The sequence below is a fragment of the Hemitrygon akajei genome, chromosome 24 (assembly GCF_048418815.1).
Source record: "Hemitrygon akajei chromosome 24, sHemAka1.3, whole genome shotgun sequence".
NCBI lineage: Eukaryota > Metazoa > Chordata > Chondrichthyes > Myliobatiformes > Dasyatidae > Hemitrygon > Hemitrygon akajei.
In genome coordinates, this window is record NC_133147.1 from 58,420,327 (window position 1) to 58,439,762 (window position 19,436).

Genomic DNA, 19,436 nt, shown 5'->3' on the forward strand with positions numbered 1-19,436 from the left:
CCGGACGGTGGTCAGATTATTAGGTTATTTAGTAACCCAACAAAATAGCTACTGAGTGCACTGCATCAGTCGTAGTGTTAGGAATAATAATAAAAATTTTCGGATTGCTTCTCAGTTGTCGTTATATTCAAAGAATTTGGTTAATTTTCCGGTGAAAAATCTGTAAACATAAAAATAGCGCATAAATTCGTCATTGACATTTCTCAAGCACGTGAGTTGAACAGCAAGGAAAAAGTAGTTCTTTACTGTGCAAAAGTACAGAGAGTTAGGGGGTATGGCAGTTTAATTGCATTAATCGCAGTTAATATGAATTAGGCATAATCACAGTTTGGTGCGGTTTGCAGTGTGCTGTATTTATTTCGGTTCAATTAGCAACAATAGCCCTGATTTGCTTTTTTTGTATTATCATTGCTTAACCATGATGAAATGATTCACGAAGAAATCTGCTGTGTGATCTGCCTCCTCAAAATGCCCGGAGGAATCCAGGATTCCTAGCAATTCTTAATTTCCAACTTATCGTCATCGTCATTTTGTGCCTTTTCCTATAACGTGGGCGATCGTGGTCTTCCATTTGTCTTTAATCTGATCTTTTTCTTTTCTACATGACCACGATTTTTCTTGGCACTTTTTGTTTCTACAGAAGTGGGTATCATTACCTTCTGGGCAGCGACTTTACAAAGGCTCGAAAATCTGCAGTTGCTGGAATACCAGCAGCGCACATAAAATGCCTGAACAACTCAGCGGTTCGGGGAGTATTTATGAAAAAGAGTAAACTGTCGACGTTTCAGACCGAGACCCTTCATCAGGACTGTCCTTTCCAAAACGGGTGACCCCAGATATTATCAATACTCTTCAGAGACTGCCTGCTTCGCATCAATGGCCTTATCACCAGGACCTGTGAAATGCACCAGCTGCTCCTATGACTTCAAGTGAATCTGATCTGGGTTCTAAGCAGGTCCTTCGCCTTGTCCAAGTGCGACTTGCAGGCTAACGGAGGGAAGGAGCACCTTAAGCCTCCTTCAGCAGAGATATATCTCCACTCCACCACTCGTTATATTCAAGTAACGAAAACGAACAAGTGAAAAGAAATGCAGAAAATGATCTCCAACACCCACCACCACCATTAAGTTTCCCAACTTAAATCTGTCTCCCTTCAAATATGTCCAAATCCATCGCTCCCTGACAGTGGCTGCATGGTTTGACAGGAAGGTAAAGAAGGCGTGCCTTTATTCGTGGAGGCACCGAGTTCAAATGTCGGCAAGTTAAGTTGCAAATTTATAAAATTCTAGTCAGACCGCACCAGAACTAATACATTTAATTTTGATTGGATCACTGTAGAAAGAACGTTGAAGATTTGGAGAGGTACAGAAGAGGTTCACCAGGATGCTGCCTGAATCGGAGAGCATGTACTATAAGGAGCGGTTGGGCAAACATGTGTTGCTTTCTCTAGAGCAGCGGAAGATCAGGGCAGAACTGATAGAAGTACTAATATATGAGGCGTAAATGAAGTAGACAGCCGGTATCTTCTTCCTAGAGCTGAAATACCATTTAAGCTGAGAGGGCGTAAGTTCAAATGAGATCAGTGGGACAATTATTTTTTTCACAGAGAGCTTGGTGTGTGTCTGGAATGCGCAGCCAAGGTTGGTGATGGAGGGAGATGCGATAAAAGGCTGTAATGGGATTCTGGGTAGGCAGAAGCATATGTAGATTATGGAGGGATACGGACAGTTAGTCAGTAGAAGGGATCAGTTTAGCTAAGCATTTAATTACTAGTTTCAGCAGTCCAGCACAACATCATGGGCACAGGGGCAGTTCCTGTATTGCACTGTTCTATATTCTAAGGAGCCTCAGCTGAGGCAGCATGTTGTTTCCTTGAGCAAGGCACTTAACCACACATTGCTCTGCGACGGCACCGTTACCAAGCTGTATCGGCCTAGGCCCTTCCCTTGGACAACATCGGTGGTTTGGAGAGGGGAGACTTGCAGCATGGGCAACTGCCGGTCTTCCACACAACCATGCCCAGGCCTCAGTCAATATCGAAACCAATGGACAGCTAAAGAAGAAGATATTCTAAGGGTGTGTATACACACCTGATTGGCAGGTCACGCCTGAATCTTCGTCGTGCTGACAGTTGTTCACTCCCCATCCGCTGAAGGTGCAAGCTGAAAGAAAAGCTTCAGTTCCTTCGCACGCAACATCGTCCATCCAGATACTCCCACTACCTGGCCCGTAGTGCGTTCCCGGGTGCGCAATCGCGGGGGAGCCGCAGCCGAGTTGTTGGCAAACAACTGCAGCGTCTTCAGCTGACCAATCGTCGTCGCAAACCGTCCCCCACTCGTTATTGTAGCGGATCTCCACTCGTCCGGAACAGCGACTGCTCCCGCCCACCAGTCTCACATGCAAATCTGAAATGGAGTCATAGAATATCTGTTATGGAACAATAAAGGACAACGGGACAACGAGTTAATGCCGACAAAGATAACCACACATTTTTCCAATTTTCTGCGTTTGACACATATCACTCCTGGACCCTCCCTTCCACGTTCCCTTCCAAGTGCTTTTTAATACATGCCTCAACCACCTCGTCTTGGAGTGCATTCCATATACTCGCTAACCTCGTTTTGAAAACATTGTTCTTCGGATTCCTTTCAAGCCTTACCGCTTTCACCCTGACTCCATGCCCCATAATTTGGACTGAAGAAAAATACTTGGGGCGTCATGGTAGCGTAGCAATTAGCATAATGTTATTACAGGTCGGGGTGTCGGAGTTCAATTCCGGCGCTGTCTGAAAGAAATTTGTACGTTACTTCGCATGACAGAGTGTGTTTCCTCCCACAGTCCAAAGACGTATAAGTTAATTAGTCGATTTATTCAACTGTTTGAAAATAAATGCTTAATATGCTCATTCGTAGTCCGTGTTTTCTGTCTCACTTACCAAACCCGTGAACCTGCTTCCACGTTACCCTGGATTTAACAGCGAGCAATGCAGAGATCTCTATCGAGTGACGTCTGAGGAATGGAGTGACTGAAGGACAGCGGTGCTGAAGCGAACAAGCCCGACTGCGAAAGAAGGAGGGTTTGAAAATGGCGCTAGCAAACCCATCCCGTAAAAGCTCGTAGCTACAGAAACGCCAACAGAATCTTCCAAGACCTCAGTCTGGGAGAGCAAATATTTTCGAAGATGCACTACACCTGGGGACATTTTGAAAGACTGGCCCAGGACAAAGATCTCTGACGAGCTGCTGCCAACTGTTTATGCGGTTTAAGGGTGATTTAAGTAAGTCAGTAACGGAATGACGCACCGGGCAAGAAACTCTGAGTGGTGTATTTTAGTTGTGAGCCTTCTGTTCCTTTACCTCACCTCCTTGCGGTTACACGTAAAAAGTATCCCCTCAAGAAAATTCATTCGGGGTTGTATCGGTGATATATATTTACATTAATAATAAATTATCTAAGAACTTTTTGAACATTAAATCCTGGCCTGTCTGCCCTCTACTTCTAGAACAAGTCGTCTAATCTAGGAAGCATCAAGGAAAACTTTTCTGTTCTTTCTCCAAAACCACCACATCCTTCCTCTAATCAGACGACTAGAAACGAATACAATCCGCCACATGCAGACCAGAGTTCAATGAAGCATGATCATGTATTCAACATGATCACGGCTGAACAACTCTAGCCTCAAGTCCTCTTCAGTATCAGCTGCTCCATAATCCTCAGTCCCTCGGTCTCCAAAGTATTATTCTTTGCCATAAACATATCTACAAACGTTTGTAACAACATTGCATCTACCGCTCTGTAGGGGAGAGGATTTCAGATTCACTCACATCTAAGAGCAGATTTTTTTCCACGCCTTAATACGTTTTATAACGAAACGGCTCTTATCTTCTAACTGAGTTCCGTTGTTTGTGACTCTCAAACGAAAATACCATTTTATGACAATTGCTCTTACTTTGTGCGTTTCATATACGGTACTGAAATCCATTAATTGTTTCTGTATATTCACTTTAATTAACCTAATTCTTCGTTTAGAACGTTTGAGGAAACTTTCCTTTTATATCAGATTCCTTCTTTTCTAGCCATTGACGGGGTGGAGGGCTGAGGAGGGGGTAATGTGCTCTTTCCCTCTGCTAGACTGCAGGTCTCTCTTGGACGAGGTGTAATGCCTGAGTAGCCCTTTACCCCCACCCCCGATCAGGGTCACGTAAAGCCATGGGACAAGGTGATCGATGGTTGTATGAGCAGTTGGTGCATATCACAAGTCCTGGATATGCGGCCACTCATGCCAGGCAGACAATCTCTGAAGAGTACAGATAATGGCTGGGGGACATAAGTCTTGTAAAGACACTGTGCAGAAGAAGGCAATAAGAAAACACTTCTGTAGAAAAAAAAATTGCCAAGTCCAAACACAGTCATGACATATCGAAGACCACGATCATATGATTATAATGTTGTTATTCTACATCTGTCTTCACTTAATAGCTTCTAGCTTGTACTCCTTCCCCTGCCCTCCTCTCAATCTTCTTTGTCTGGCTTCTTCCCGCTACCTTTCCAGTCCTGATTAAGCCTCTCAGCCTAAAACGCCGACGCTTCATTCCTCTCCATAAATGCTGCCTTACTTGCTGATGCTCGTCCAATATTTTGTATGTATCACTCTGGATTTCCATCGTCTGCATATTTCCGTTCGTTTATGAACAATAAACAAGTTATATATACTATATCTTTGCCTGTTTTGGAGTAAAGTTCGGACAACATTTCTGTTAAAAGTGGAAACGCTTCTGGCAAAAAAAGAAGGGTGTTCAACAATACTCATACCTGGTTTGCAGACAACACCTGCATCTTCGTTGTGATTGCAATTGTGGTTTCCCCAGCCGCCAAAGGAACAGGCCGATAGGAAGGATTCTGTCCCGCTGCAGCCAACGTTGTCCATTAGAATCTTCCCTGTACCTGGCCCGAATTCGCTAGACGAGTGTATTGACACGGCAAGATCGCACCCCAGTTGACGGCACACAACCTGCGCGTCCTCCAAGGACCAGTCATCATCGCAGACCGTTCCCCATTCTCCATTATAGTATATTTCCACTCTTCCTGAACAGTAGCCATCGCCGTTCACGACTCTCACCGCAGGCACTGAAATGAAGTTCAGACAAATATTAATTCTGTATTTGGTTCTCTCTCTCTGCCCACTCTCTCTATCTCCACTTTCAACCTTCACCTCTCTACTTCGGTTTTACGCCCCTATCTGTCTCTATGTCTATCTATCACTATCAATGTCCCTATTCTCTCTCTCCCTCCCTGTCTCCTACCCCCCCTCTCTCTCTATCTATCTCTTTGTATCTACCTCTACCTCTGTCTTTATCTCCCTCCCTCTGTGTGTGTGTGTGCCAGTGTACCTGTGAGATAGTTAGATAGAAGAAAGTTTAGACAGAATGATAAGTTCCCACTAACTCGTAAACACTGCCGATGGCGTGTGTCTGGAGATGCCACTAACAAGAAAGCTGAGCTTCTGGCATTGATGTGTGTGTTAGCTACAACGCCCGACAGATCAGTTTCTACTGACAGGAGGAGGAGTCTAGTCTAGTACTTGCGATATAAAACCAGTTGCTTCGGACAGATGGGGCTGGTCAACCGTGGTTGGCAGCTCATCTTGGAGACTAAATCTCTGATCTGAAACCTTCCCTGCTTTGCGGCTACACTCACTCACCGTCAAGGCTTCAGGAGTAAAACCTAAGGGAAATCCTGAAATTGGGATCCTAAGGCTTCAACGATGACTTCAACGTTGATTGGCAATTCCTGAAAAGCTGCTGGCATCAAACTATCAGTTTCTGCCATACCTTTGGATTCATCGTCCTTGGAGCGTGGTGGTGGTGGGGGTGGGGTTGGTGGAGGTGCGGGTGAGGGTGGGGGTGGGGGTGCGGGTGGGCGTTGCTGCTTCATGGACAACAGTTTGCTCTCGATATCGACTACATTGGCAGCTAGAAAGCAATGTGTGTGGTCGACCTCGACCGATGCAGGTCCTCATGATCTATCTTTGGAGATAACAGCTACATGTTGCAATGTTCCATTATTGTTGCTGCTTTCTGATACCATTGGCAATGCTGCAATATTTGAAACCGAAACAGGATCCTGAGATTACAACGCCTTTACTGACTAGAATCATGGAGTTAAGACAATAGGGTCAAAAACGTAGCTGCTGAATTAAGCCAGTCGAGTCTGCTCCGCCATTTCATCATGGTTAATATATTTGCCCGCTCATCCTCATACTCCAAGCCTCTCCCCTTACTACTCAAGAATCTATCAACCACCACTTTAAAACATCTGATCACTTGGCTTCCATGGCCACCTATGGCAGTAAATTCCAGAGATTCACCAACCTTTGGATAAAGAAATTTGCCATCATCCAATGAAATGTCCTTTTATTTAAAGAAGAAAACCATTACACATTAATACAGCACAGTCGCTAGTTAGTATGGCACCAATCCAGATAGTCCTAACATGAAACTTCGGCAAAGTATCTTTTCAATCCTTGGCAAGGCAATCGCCTCTTCGTTTATGTTATTGCATCCATCCAAACCACTTCTTCTGGCGGCTCGTTGCGTATACTCACCACCCTCTCTGTGAAAGGTTGTTTCTCAGTTTCTTTTTAAATGTTTCTCCCTCATCCTAAACTGATGACCCCTTGTTTTAATCTGCCCGACCCTGCGAAAAGTCAGTTATCATATATCTTATCCAGGTATCTCATAATTTTAACTCTTCTATAATTTCATAGCTCTTGCTCACACGTTCCAATGAAGCCTAGCAAACGTTTTCCTTTAACTCTGGGCTTCCTGACCAGGTAATGTCCTCGTAGATTTGCGCTGCACTCGCTCCAGTTCAATCACATCTTTTATATTATACCGCGGTTATACAGAACTGTTTATCCTCACCAACGACTAAAATCTATCTATCTATCTATCTATCTATCTATCTATCTATCTATCTATCTATCTATCTATCTATCTATCTATCTATCTATCTATCTATCTATCTATCTATCTATCTATCTATCTATCTATCTATCCATCTATCTAACTATTTATCTGACTGTCTCTCGATCAATCAATTCGTCTATCAATCTATAGATATATTTGTTGTTTTTTTAAATATTTGCACATTTTGTCTTCGTTTGCACGTTGGTTGTTTGTCGTTGACTGTTTTCCATTGATTTTAATTGTATTTATTTGGTCTACTGTGAATGGCCGTAAGAAAGGGAATCTCGGGCAAGTATATAGTGACGTATACGTATTTTAAAATAAATTTCCAATGTACTTTGAAATGTATCCATCTTTCCCTTCTATTGTGCGTGTGTGTGTGTGTGTGTGTGTGTGTGAGAGAGAGAGAGAGAGAGAGAGAGAGAGAGAGAGAGAGAGAGAGAGAGAGAGAGAGAGAGAGAGAGAGAGAGAGAGAGAGAGAGAGAGAGAGCGAGAGAGAGAGAGAGAGAGAGAGAGAGAGAGAGAGAGAGAAGCGCTTGCGTATCTATATGCGTGTGGTTCTGTCTGTTGGTGGAGGGGTTATTCCCGGATAGATTATGTGCATTTGCGTCTGTGCTTGCGAATACGACTCTCGCTGATATTTATCTGCTGAGGTATCCTTTGACATATTCTGCCAGGTGATGTGCGCCTGAAGGTTTATTCAGTGGTCAACAGGGCCCGGAAAATTCTGCAGATAGTAAAGAGTAAATCAAGGTAACAAAGTGAATTCCATTAAAAAGGTGAGAGCTAGTCGACTTAGATCTGTCTACCTCTAGTGCTAACGACGATGTATTAAGACTATGAACTGTAGGACAGTATTAACGTTAACGAGAAGCCATCGAGTTTTTTTCTGAAATATTTGGTACTGACCTTGAGAATAAACATTCTGCTGAATTCCCAGAATCACTGTGAAAAAAACACACGCTATCAACAAGCGTTTTGAACAATTTTATCGTGTAATATTGCAATGAAAATAACTTGCATGGCACATTCCGTTCTGCAACATATTCCCAGAAAATTTACTGGAGCCAATGATATATAGCAGCGAAGTGATTTCTGAAGGGCATCCATAACTTAAAACAACAGGTTTCTACGTACTTTAAGTTTTTACTGTTCCTGAAGCCTCGCACGTGATATCAAAGCAAAGATTATCATTCACCACCCATTTTAAACATTGCGAACTAATTAAATAAAGTAGGGAAGATGCAGGATCAGGCGATGTGCTGTAGCCGCATGATGTGGGAGTTTGTGGTTCCTGTTGACCAGATCTACAGCAAATGTTGGCTGCTCGAGGAACTCAGGCTCTAGGTTGATGACCTGGAATCTGAGCTTCAAACTGCGACACTGCAGGGAGGGGCGGGGGAGTTACCTGGACGCTCTGTTTCAGGAGGTGGGCGCACGCAAATTCGGTCTTTGGTCAGGCGAAAGAAGGTGTGATTACGGTTCAGGCAGGTAGTGAGATCAAACAGACAGTGCTGGAGGAAACTCATCTCTTGATCTTGCCCAACAGATCTGAGATTTTTGCTTCCTGTGTGGACGAGGGTGATGAGCAACCTAACTGCGGCATCGTGGTTCAGGGGCCATTCAAGAGGGGGAAGAGAAGAGAAATGAGTGATAATTGGAGACTGTACAGTCAGGGGCATAGTCAAAGTTCACTGTGCAGTGACAGAGCGTCCCAAAGGATGTATCGACTTCCTACTGTCTGTGTTTGGGACATCTTATCTGACCTGCAGAGGAAATTCCAGTGTTTGGGGAATGATCCAGTTGCCATGCTACCTGTGGGTATGAATGTCGTAGGTAGAACAAGGAAAGAGGTTTGCTGACGGAATTTGAGCAGCCAGGGAATAAATTAAAAAGGAGAACCAAAAAAGCGGTAATCTCGGGATTACTATCTAAGCCACGTGCTTATTGGTACAGGATTAAGATGATTAGAGAATTAAATGCGTACCTGAAGGATTGGTGTGTGAGTGCTGGGTTTGAATTCATGGGAAACTGGCACCAGTATTGGGGAGGAGGGAATGATTCCATTGGGATGGGCTCTATATGAACCGTGATGGGACCTTGATCCTGACGATTCGCATAACTAGGGTTCTGGATAAGGGTTGAAACTAAATAGAAGTAGAGTTGATTCAACAGATTGGAGAAGTATGGATAAAGTAAAAGAGGAAAGTGTGGATAAAGATAAAGTAAAAGGTGAAATAAGAGAAAAGTAAGGGAGGAGTGCATAAAAGTCAAGTGCATAAGTGACAAAGATTAGTAGGTTTTAAAGACACAATGAGTGTAAGGGCAGTTTATCTGAATGCCTGTAGTGTTCGCAAAAATGTCAGTGAACTTGTGGCACAAATCAGTATAAAGGAGTATGATTCAGAGGCCCTTATAGAAACGTGGTTGCAGGGTGGAGAGGTTTGGAAATTAAATATCCAAGGTTATCAGGTAATACGGAAGGATAGGGCAGGAAATTAAGGAAGATGGGGTAGTGGTCTTAATTAAAGGTGAGATCAGGGAGATAGTGAGAGACGATATAAAATCTAAGCATCAGAATATTGAATCTATCTGGGTAGAGATTGGGAATAATAAGGGGAACACATCACTGGTGGGAGTTCTCTATAGACCACCGAATAATTTTGTGAATAATATAATTACAGTGGCACAGGTAATAAACCGAGAAATATCTGAGGTATGTAAGAGTGGAACTGAAGTTATCGTGGGGACGTTAACTTCCACATAGATTGGGTGCATTACATTGGTCGAGGCAGTCTTGAGTAGGACTTCATAGAATGGATACTTGATAGCTTGCTTGCACAGCGTGTTACTGAACCTTCAAGGGAACATGTTATCTTGGATCTGTTCCTGTGCAATGAGATAGGTAAAATTAACAATCCTGTAATTGGGTATCCTCTTGGAAAGAGTGATCACAGTATAGGTGAATTTCTCATACAACTGAAGGGTGCAATATTTCGATCTAAAACCGGTGCCTAAACAAGGGAGACTACAACGGGATAAGGGAGGTGTTGGTATGGTAGAATGGAAACGCAGGCTATATTGTGAGACGGTTCAGGAAGGGTGGAAGCTTTTCAAAGAGATTTTACATTGTGCTCAACACGACTATATTCCAGTTAAAAGCAAGGATAGTAGGGGTGGGGAGTGCCAGCCATGGATAACTAAGGAAATAAAGGAAGGCATCAAAAAAAGCTTGTTCGTAAAAAGTCGCCAGGAGTAGGGGGAAATTGGAAGATTGGGAAAACTTTAAAAAGCATCAAGGAACCACTAAGTGAGCAATAAAGAAAGAGAAGATAGATTACGAAAATAAACTAGCACAAAATTTATAAACGGCTAACAAACGTTTTTATAATTATATAAAGCGGGATAGGGTGGCGAAAGTGAACGCAGGTCCATTGTAATCGGAGGACGAGAAAGGAGAATTGATATTGGGTAATGAGGAAATAGCCGAGGCTTTGAATGATTATTTTGTGTCGGTCTTCACTGTGGGGGACACGTGTAAAATTCCGAAGAGAGATGATATGGATGCGATGGGAGGTGAGGATCTCGATACAATAGCTGTCACTAAAGAGGTAGTGCTGAGCAAACTTATGGGCCTAAAGATAGACGAGTGCCCTGTTCCTGATAGTCTGCATCCCAGGGTACTGAAAGAAATTGCAGAAGTTATAGTTGGGGCTTTTGTGATAATTTACAAAAATTCTCTGGAGCTTACGCAGGTCCCGGCAGATTGGGAGAAGGAGAATGTCAAGCCACTGTTCAAAAAAGGATATAGGCAAAAGACAGTTAACTATCGGCCAATCAGTTTAACATCTGTAGTTGGGTTGAAGTTATCATTAAAGAAGAAATAGCGAGGCATTGGGAAAGCCGTCCCAGAGTGAATTCAGTAAAGGCAGGTCTGTTTGACAGATTTACTGCAGTCCTTTGTGGATGTAACAAACGCAGTAGATAGAGGGGAAGAGATGGACGGTTATTTACTTTGATTTCCAGAAGGCGTTGGATAAGGTACCGCATAAAAGACTTACCCATAAGATACAGAGGCATAGAGTTGGGGTGAAGTATTCGCATGGATAGAGGATTGGTTAACCAATAGAAAGCTGAGAGTTGAGATACATGGGTGTTTCTCTGGTTGGCAGTCAGTTGCTGCTGCTGTTGGTGCAAGGCTCACAACTGTTGACGATATACATTAACGATCTGGAAGAGGGGCCCGAGTGTCGAGTATCAAAGTTTATTGATGACACTAAATTTAGTGGAAAAGCAAACTCTGCATAAGATACGGAGAGTCTGCAAAGAGATATAGATGGGTTAAGTGAATGGGTAAGGGTCTGGCAGATGGAGTACAAAGTTGGTAAATGCGAGGTTATCCACCTTGAAAGGAAAAATGGAAGAGTAGATTATTATTTAAATAGTAAAAGATTGCAACATGTTGCTTCGCAGAAGGACTTGGGAATGTTTGTGCATGAATCGCAAAAAATTGGTTTGCAGGTGCAGCAGGTTATCAAGAAGGCAGATGGAGTAAGTTTAGAACGGAGATGAGGAAGAACTGCTTTTCCCAAAGAGTGGTGAATCTATGGAATTCTAATGAAGCCTAATGAAGCAGTGGAGGCTACCTCAGTAAATATATTTCAGAAAAGGTTGGCGAGATTTTTGCATTGTAGGGGAATTAAGGGTTATGGGAAAATGGCAGGTAGGTGGAGATGATTTCATTGTCAAATCAGCCATGATCTTATGGATTGGAGGAGCAGGCTCGATGGCCTACTCCTGCTCCTATTTCGAACGTTTGCATTTTCACCTAGGGGTTCTCTTTCCCTTCCTCCACCTTTTAAATGAATTCTTCAGCTTTTTCCCCACTCCGAAGGGTTTTAGCCAGAAGCGCCGACTTTACTTTTTTCCGTAGACTACTGCGTTCATAGAAACATAGAAAACGTACAGCACAACACAGGCCCTTCGGCCCACAATGCTCTGCCGAACATGTCCTTACTTTAGAGGTTACCTAGGATTCATAGGGAAAAGGATTCATAGCCCTCTATTTTTCTAAGCTACATGTACCTATCCAGGAGTACCTCAAAAGACCCTATCGTATCCGCCTCCACCACTGTCGCCGGCGGCCCAGTTCTCCAGCACTTTGTGTGCGTCTTCCTGCTGTTAGTATGTTTCTTTTTTCAATTACACCTATACTTACACGTACTTGTGCCTGACAATAAACTCCACGAGTAACTATTATATATGGTCTAAGTGCTGAAAGAAGGCATTAGTTTAATAAGGTATTATGCTGAATACAGACAGCTTGAGCCGAAGAGCCTGTCACTGTGCTGTATTGTTCTAATCCCCGTAAGAGACTACTTGCCTAAGGTTGGAGTCACTTACCCAATGTCAGAAATAACAGCGTCCAAGTCATGTATACGTGGTCTACGCGTTTCTGGCTTGGAAATCTATCGCCTCTTCTTGATAACGGTCAAGCAATCTTTAAAACAAAAAGGTTCGATTGAGCAAATGAACATCTCAGGCACACTATCTGGCGTTCACAATAACGTCAGGATTTCATTTTTTTTATACTTCTACCAAGCCTTCATCCAGACGAAAAATACAGTTGGGGCATCTGTACACATACCGGATTTCATATAGAAACTTAGAATCGTACATGCTGTTCATCCATAGTTGCTCTACAATAAATCGCAATTCCGCAACCACCCCAGCCGCCCTAGCGGCATCGACGTTTTCAGCCAACGCCTAACCCTTAACCCTGCTCAATCTGTGCACACCAGTGTTCGGCACGGTCCAAGCTACAAAGGAACGTGCTTCTGTTGTCTTTACACAAGGGCAAAATCCGTGTTCTGTCTACAAATTGGGGCATGCAGTACATTCTAGCGACCCTTGTTCGCTCTGTGTTTGCGAACTGAGGGTGATTGCCTGGCTATGTTGACATTATTTAGGACTTTGTGCGCACTCGGGGACTTGATGCTCTCAATGTGTTTACACTTTCCTGGCCCCTGTTTGTGTGGTGTTTACACCGATGAGGAAAATTCCCCTCTCTGCAATGAAACTTTCCCTTTAGCTGTCTCTCTCTCTCCTCTCCAACCCTGTCTGTCATTTACTCATTCACTCCCTTTCTCTCTTTCCCTTCATATCTGCCCCTTCGCTTTTATACTCACACTCCTCCCTCTCTCTCTGTTTCTTCACACAGAAAATATCCCTCAATTTCTGCTTCTTGATTCCAGCTGAAAACTGCCACTGCATTTCTCTTTCTTTCTAAGTGCGTCTCTCCTCCCCCTTCGACACCATCTCCCTCACTCTCCCTCCCCCACTCGCCTTTCACTTTCATTCATCTTTTCCTAATCCTACCTAATACTTCCCCGCACTCTGTTCCTTCTTTTCTCTCTGCCTTTCTATCTTAACCATATTTCTGATTACTCTCCCTCTGTAAATCTCAATTTCCCTCTTCGTTTATTCTCACCATACCCTTCCCTCCACTGCATATTGACTTCCCTCTCACTAATAATATCTGCTTCACTTTAGGCTTCTGCGTATCAGGCCACATACTCTGAGCCTTATTCTACACGACTTGCGTTCTCTTGATCTCGTTGTGCATCTATCTTTTACCATTCCCCACCCTCGCTCACTCTCCGTATCCTTTCTTATTTTCCTCTATCCCTCCCTTCATCCTTCTCTCTCTTTTCCATCTCCTCCCAGTCTCCTTAGGCCTATTTGCCTAGCCACTCTCTCCACCTCCCCTTTCTTCCTTCACCTCCGCACCTCAGTTTTACGCCCCTGTGTCTCTCTGTCTCTGCGTTCATCACTATCGATCTTCCTATTCTCTCTCTCCCTCTCTCTCTTTCTCTCTCCCCTCTGTCTCTGTCTATCGCTATCAATCTCCCTATTCTCTATCTCCCTCCCACACCTCTTTATCTCTCTCTTCCTCCCTCTCTCCCCTTCTCTACCTCTCCAAACCCCCCTCTCTCTGTTTATCTCTCTATATTTCTCTATCTCCGTCTGCTCAACTCTATCTACGTTTCAGCAATTGCTAACGTGCGTTTCATGATGTTTAATTTCATTAAACCGCTACGTTTCAGTTGCTCTTCTACCCCGCCCTCACATTTCACCCTGTCGGATACCTCAAAACATTTATTGCGCAGATTTTGTTCTAAACGGAATTAATGGTTAACAAAATGTTTTATTTTTCTCCAAGTTTTCTGAGTTTATTCTGGCATTGCTCCAGGTCGAGAACAGAATGTTCGCATGATGTACTTTTGTACGATTTCTATTTGTACTCTAAAGGATATGTGCAGAAATTATACAGACTTTGATTGCTTGGGGGAAGGTTGCGACTTTCAGGTGGAGGGCAAGGAACCATTACAAATCTCTGGGCCGCGTTTCTCACGAATTTAGTTTTCACTCATACATTTAGTCTTCACTCAGTTAATTTAGAGGGAAGCAAGTCTGTAAAATCTCAACATATTTTAAATTGTTTAAGCGATCTCATCAGCGGCACCTTGTCAAAGCCTTCTGAGAATTCAATCGCACAGCATCCGCCGATTTTCCTTTGTCTGTCCTACTTGTTATTTTCACAAAATAATTCTAACAGATTTTCAGGTAAGCTTTTCCCTTAAGGAAACCACACTGACGTTGTCCTATTCTATCTTGTGCCTCTAAGTACCCTAAGACTACATTCTTAACAACTGACTCCAGTTTCTTGTCAACCACTGAGGTCAGGCTAAATGGGCTATTGTTGCTTTTCATCTCACTTTCTTCCTGAAGAGTGGTGTGACATGTGCAATTTTCCAGTCCTGCAGAACCGTGCTAGAATCTAGTGATTCTTGGAAGATCATTACTAATACCTCCACAATTTCTTCAGCTCCCTACCTCAGAACCGTTGGGTGTAGTCCATCTAGTCCAGGTGACTTATCCACCTTCAGACATTTCAGCTTTCCAAGCACCTGTCTATAGTAATTGCAATTGCCTCTGACTCTGACACTTTCGAACTTCTGACATACTGCTAGTGTCCTCCACAGTGAAGATTGATGAAAAATGCATATTTATCTTGGCCGCCATTTCCTTGTCCCCCATTATTCTCTTCTCATTTCCAGAGGTATGTTATGTACTCTTGTCTCTTTTTTACTTTATATACCTGAATAAACTTTTCGTATCTTTGTTGATATTGTTGGCTGCCTTACCTTTATAGTTAATCTTTCTCTCCTTATGGCTTCTTTAATTGTCCTCTGTTCATTTTAAAAAGCTTCCTAATTACCTAACTTCGCATTAGTTTTTCATCTAGTTAATGCCTTCTCTTTCACTTTTATGTTGTTTTGACTTCCTTTGTCAGCCACGATTGCATCGTCCTGCCATTAGAATACTTCTTCTTCTTCTTCTTTGGGATGCACCTATACTACACTTTTCGATTTGGTCCCAGAAGCACTAGCCATTGCTGTCTGCCGTCATCCTTGCTGGTATGCCCTTCCAACCGACATTGGCCTACGCCTCACTCATGGCCTTATAACTCCCAATCATGTGGCAGCAACTCAATGCATAAAACATGTAGACAGGGTATAATTGTTCGGACCTAACATCAGAATGGGGAAGAAATGTGACCTGAGTGACTTTGACCGTTGGTGCTAGACGTGGTGGCTTGATTATCTCAGAAACGACTGATCTCCCGGGATTTTCACGCACAACTGTCTCTAGAATTTAAAGAGAATGGTGCAAGAAACAGGAAAAAAAATCTGGTGAGCGACAGTGATGTGGGTGAAAACGCCTTGTTAATTAGAGCAGTCAAAGCGGAATGGCCAGACAGTTTCAAGCTGGCAGGAAGGAGTTATTAACTCAAATAACCAAATGTTAGAACAGAAGTGTGCAGAAGAGCTTTTCTGAACGCACATCACGTTCAAATTTGAATTGGTTGGGCTGCAGTAGCAGACGACTGCAAACAGGAGGTGATCACTGACAGTATATTCTAGAGATGTCTTTTGCAAGATGACACGGCTTCTGATGACTGAACTACTCGTAAATTACTCGCCTTCCACTTTCATGTGTAAAAACAATTATGGCAAAGTGAGGAACAGGCACGACTCCACTGCGTAACACAAACGGAGGTAATTGGCCCGCAGTGCATTGTGAACATTTCGCTCATTAACAGGAAAGGTCGTGATTTTGGTCAGAAACGCTGTTTGCCCCTACTTTCTTTGCTTCGGAATGGCAAGTTAAACAGTTCGAAACATAAACTTTGCCATTGATCTGACGTGTGGTTTATGGAATTGCGAAGATATGTGAAATGCAAACGTTTAGCTTCGATAACCCTTGCCTGGAGCCTGGTTGCCATCCGTGTTGGCGGCACTAGTTCTGTAATGTACATTAATTGTCTACCTGAAGATTTTGTGCCCTCCTATGTCGAGAGGACAGTCTCTGTCATTTTCCCTATATTTGTGTTTATTTTGAAAGCGTATTCCAGTACGTCTCGGGATAGCACAATGCATTAAGTAATATATTGAGTATATTGTCAAGTCAAGGAGCTATAAAACGCTACAGCAGTGAAACAGGCCCTTAGACTCATGTAGTCAGTGTTGAACAGCGCCATGAATTCATAATGTCTTAGTGTCATAGAACGACTACAACACAGAAACTAGCTCGGATTGAACTCTTAATATTCCTAGTTCCATGCACCTACATCCGGACCATAGCCCTCCATAACCCCCCCCCCACCCCCATCTATGTACCTATCTAGATTTCTCTTAATTGTGTAAATCCAACCCGCATCCACCACCTCTGCTAGCAGCTCATTCCACACAAGCAGCAATTAATCAGACCCTGAACCAGGAGATAGAACAAAGCCGGAACACGAAATAAACCTTATTCCTTAAAACCAGCAGCCAAAAAATTAACGAGTGCAACCAGACCAGAAGTATTTAAACGGCTATCGAAGAACATTCGAGACGTTGTCAGGACGACGGGCATAACACAAGCATTTCACTGTGGATCTCTACACGTGACAATAATAGGCGAATACATGATTCTAGAAATGACCAAATGCATTGCTTCAATATAATGAGATGGGCCCTGATCTAACGAGTCAGCGGAGCGGTAGAAACAACCACAGTAAAAAGTACCTCTTGAATTTGAGATAAGTCTGCGACTGAAAGAATACTGCGGGAGATGACCTGGAACAAGTTTGCCGCACTCCTCAGACGGTTGAAATTGGACGGATTGCGTCACCAGCTTGCTTACGTACTTTACAGCCTCGACTGATTTATTTTCGAGATAGCGTGAGAGTAATTTTCCTGAATTACGGTACTTGGTCCAATCGTGAATAATATTGATTAATATGTTGAAATGCCGAATAATATGTTGAAGTACTTGTAGAATTCTTGAACGTACACACGTTCAAATTTTGAATCTGAGTTCAAACAAATAACTCGGCAAAAGACATAAACACAAGAGATTCTGAAGAAGCTGGAAATCTAGAGCAACACATACAGAATTTTGGAGTAACTTAGCAGGTAAGACTGCATCAACAGAAATGAATAAACAGTCGATGTTTCGACCGATACACTTCATCAGAACCGAAAAAGGAGGAAGAATCCGGAATAAAATGTGGGGAACGGAAATGAGTGCAAACTAGAAAGTGATAGGTGAAGCCACACGGTTTAACAGGGGGAATTAAATTAATATTCGGAGGTGATAGGTAGAAAAAGTAAAGGGCTGTAGAAGAAGAGATCTGATATGAGTAGATAGTTGACTATGGGAGAAAGGGAAGGTTATTGTGAGGCTGCGTTTTCAGGTCGGAGACTCATCCGCTATAGGCAACATCGTCTCAGCTTCTGATCTATCTGGGCCTTTAGATGTTCGATACGTTTCAATAATATCTCCCTCATTCTTCTGAACTTCAGCGAGGATAGGCCCAAAGCCACCAAATGCTCCACATACGTCAATCCTCTCATTGCTGATATCATTCTCCAGAACATTCTTTGGAACCACTCTAATACCAGCATATCCTTTCTTAGACAAAGGGTCCAAAACTGTTCACAGTATCCCAAGTGTGGCCTGACCAAAGTTCTATAAAGCCTGAGCATTACATCCTTGATATTATATTCTGTCTCTCTTGAAATGAATGCTCACATCACATTTGCCTTCCTCACCAACAACTCAAAATTTAAAGTTGAACTTTAGGGAATCCTGCACAAGTAATCTCAAGACCCTTTGCATCTCTGGTTTCTGACATTTGTCCACGTAGATAAAATAGTCTACGTCGTTATTCCTTCTACCAAAGTGCATACACTTCCCTACACTATATTTCATATGCTACTTCTTTGTCCGTCGTCTAGATCTATCCAGTTCTTTCTGCAGACACCCTGCTTCTTCAACAATACCTGCCCCTCCACTTGTCTTTGTATCGTCCAGAAGCCATCAATTTCATTATCCAAGTCATTAACATATAACGTGAAAAGAAACGGTCCCAACTGAGACCCCTGCGAGGCACCACTTATCAGCGGCAGACTATCAGAAATGCCCCCCTTTATTCCAACTCTTTGATTTATGCCTGTTAGCCAATCTACCTTCCATATTAGTATCTTCCCTGTAACACCATGGAATCTTATCTTGTACAACAGCCTGAAGTGAGGCATCCTGTCAAAGGCCTTCTGAACATCCAATGAAACAACATCACTGACATTCCTTTACCTATCAAAGAATTGAAAAACATTTATCTCAAAGAATTGGACCAGATTTATCAGTAAATATTTCCCTTTAGGTAAACAACGCTTACTTCGGCATGGCTTTAAAATGTGGATTCAACTGCCCGAAACCTCATCCTAATTATCGAAAACGTCATCCAATATCTTCCCAACCACTGAAGTCAAGCTAACTGGTCTATAGTTTCCCGTCTTCTTAAAGAGTGGCGTAACATTTCCAAATTTCCAATCCTTCAGAACCATTCCAGAATATAGTGATTTTTGAAAGAACACTACTAATGCTCCCACAATCTCTTTTGCTACCAATTCTTGATTAGCCAGGGTATCAAAGGGTATGGGGTGAAAGCAGGGGAGTGGAGATGATTGGAAGAATTGGATCAGGCCATGATTGAATGGCAGAAGAAACACGATGGGCCGAATGGCCTGCTTCTGCTCCTATATCTTATGGTCTTATTTCAGAATGCAGAAATGTAGTCCGTCTGATCCCGGTATAACATATAGGACTTTGCTACGTCAAGACTGAAGAAAAGATATTTAGAGCTGAATGCCAACTTTAACTACTTTTATTTGTAATCGTCAGAATAGGCACAGTACGAGTGTTTGAGGCGTGTGATTCCCTTTGACTTTTGTGCCCGCTGACGCCAGTCACCACTTAAACGAATGGCATCGGAAGGACGAGCAGGTTTTTTTCAAGTCGGACGGCGGCAGGAACGCGCCAGCCACAGAATAACTTCCTTATATTCACTGGCCTGTC

The 19,436-nt window shown here is 43.0% G+C and overlaps 1 protein-coding gene across 4 annotated transcripts in view; it reads right to left on the reverse strand.

The window, feature by feature from the left end:
* The window catches only part of LOC140716083 (scavenger receptor cysteine-rich domain-containing protein DMBT1-like), a 49,347-nt gene extending 32,227 nt beyond the window's left edge, over nt 1-17,120 (reverse strand). The window contains exons 1-5 of one of the 4 annotated variants that reach the window (XR_012096236.1): nt 12,616-12,854; nt 12,372-12,468; nt 7,878-7,913; nt 4,813-5,127; nt 2,091-2,405 (exon numbers count right to left, since the gene is read on the reverse strand). Coding sequence is in view for 3 of the 4 variants with exons in the window: in XM_073028778.1 (XP_072884879.1) it covers nt 2,091-2,405; nt 4,813-5,127; nt 7,878-7,913; nt 12,372-12,402 (697 nt within the window). In the remaining variant the exon portion in view is untranslated. Of the gene's footprint in view, nt 1-2,090; nt 2,406-4,812; nt 5,128-7,877; nt 7,914-12,371; nt 12,469-12,615; nt 12,855-17,101 lie in introns of those variants that run through there. The other 3 variants (XM_073028778.1, XM_073028777.1, XM_073028779.1) reach the window with 3 other exon arrangements.
* Nucleotides 17,121-19,436: the final 2,316 nt, after the last annotated feature.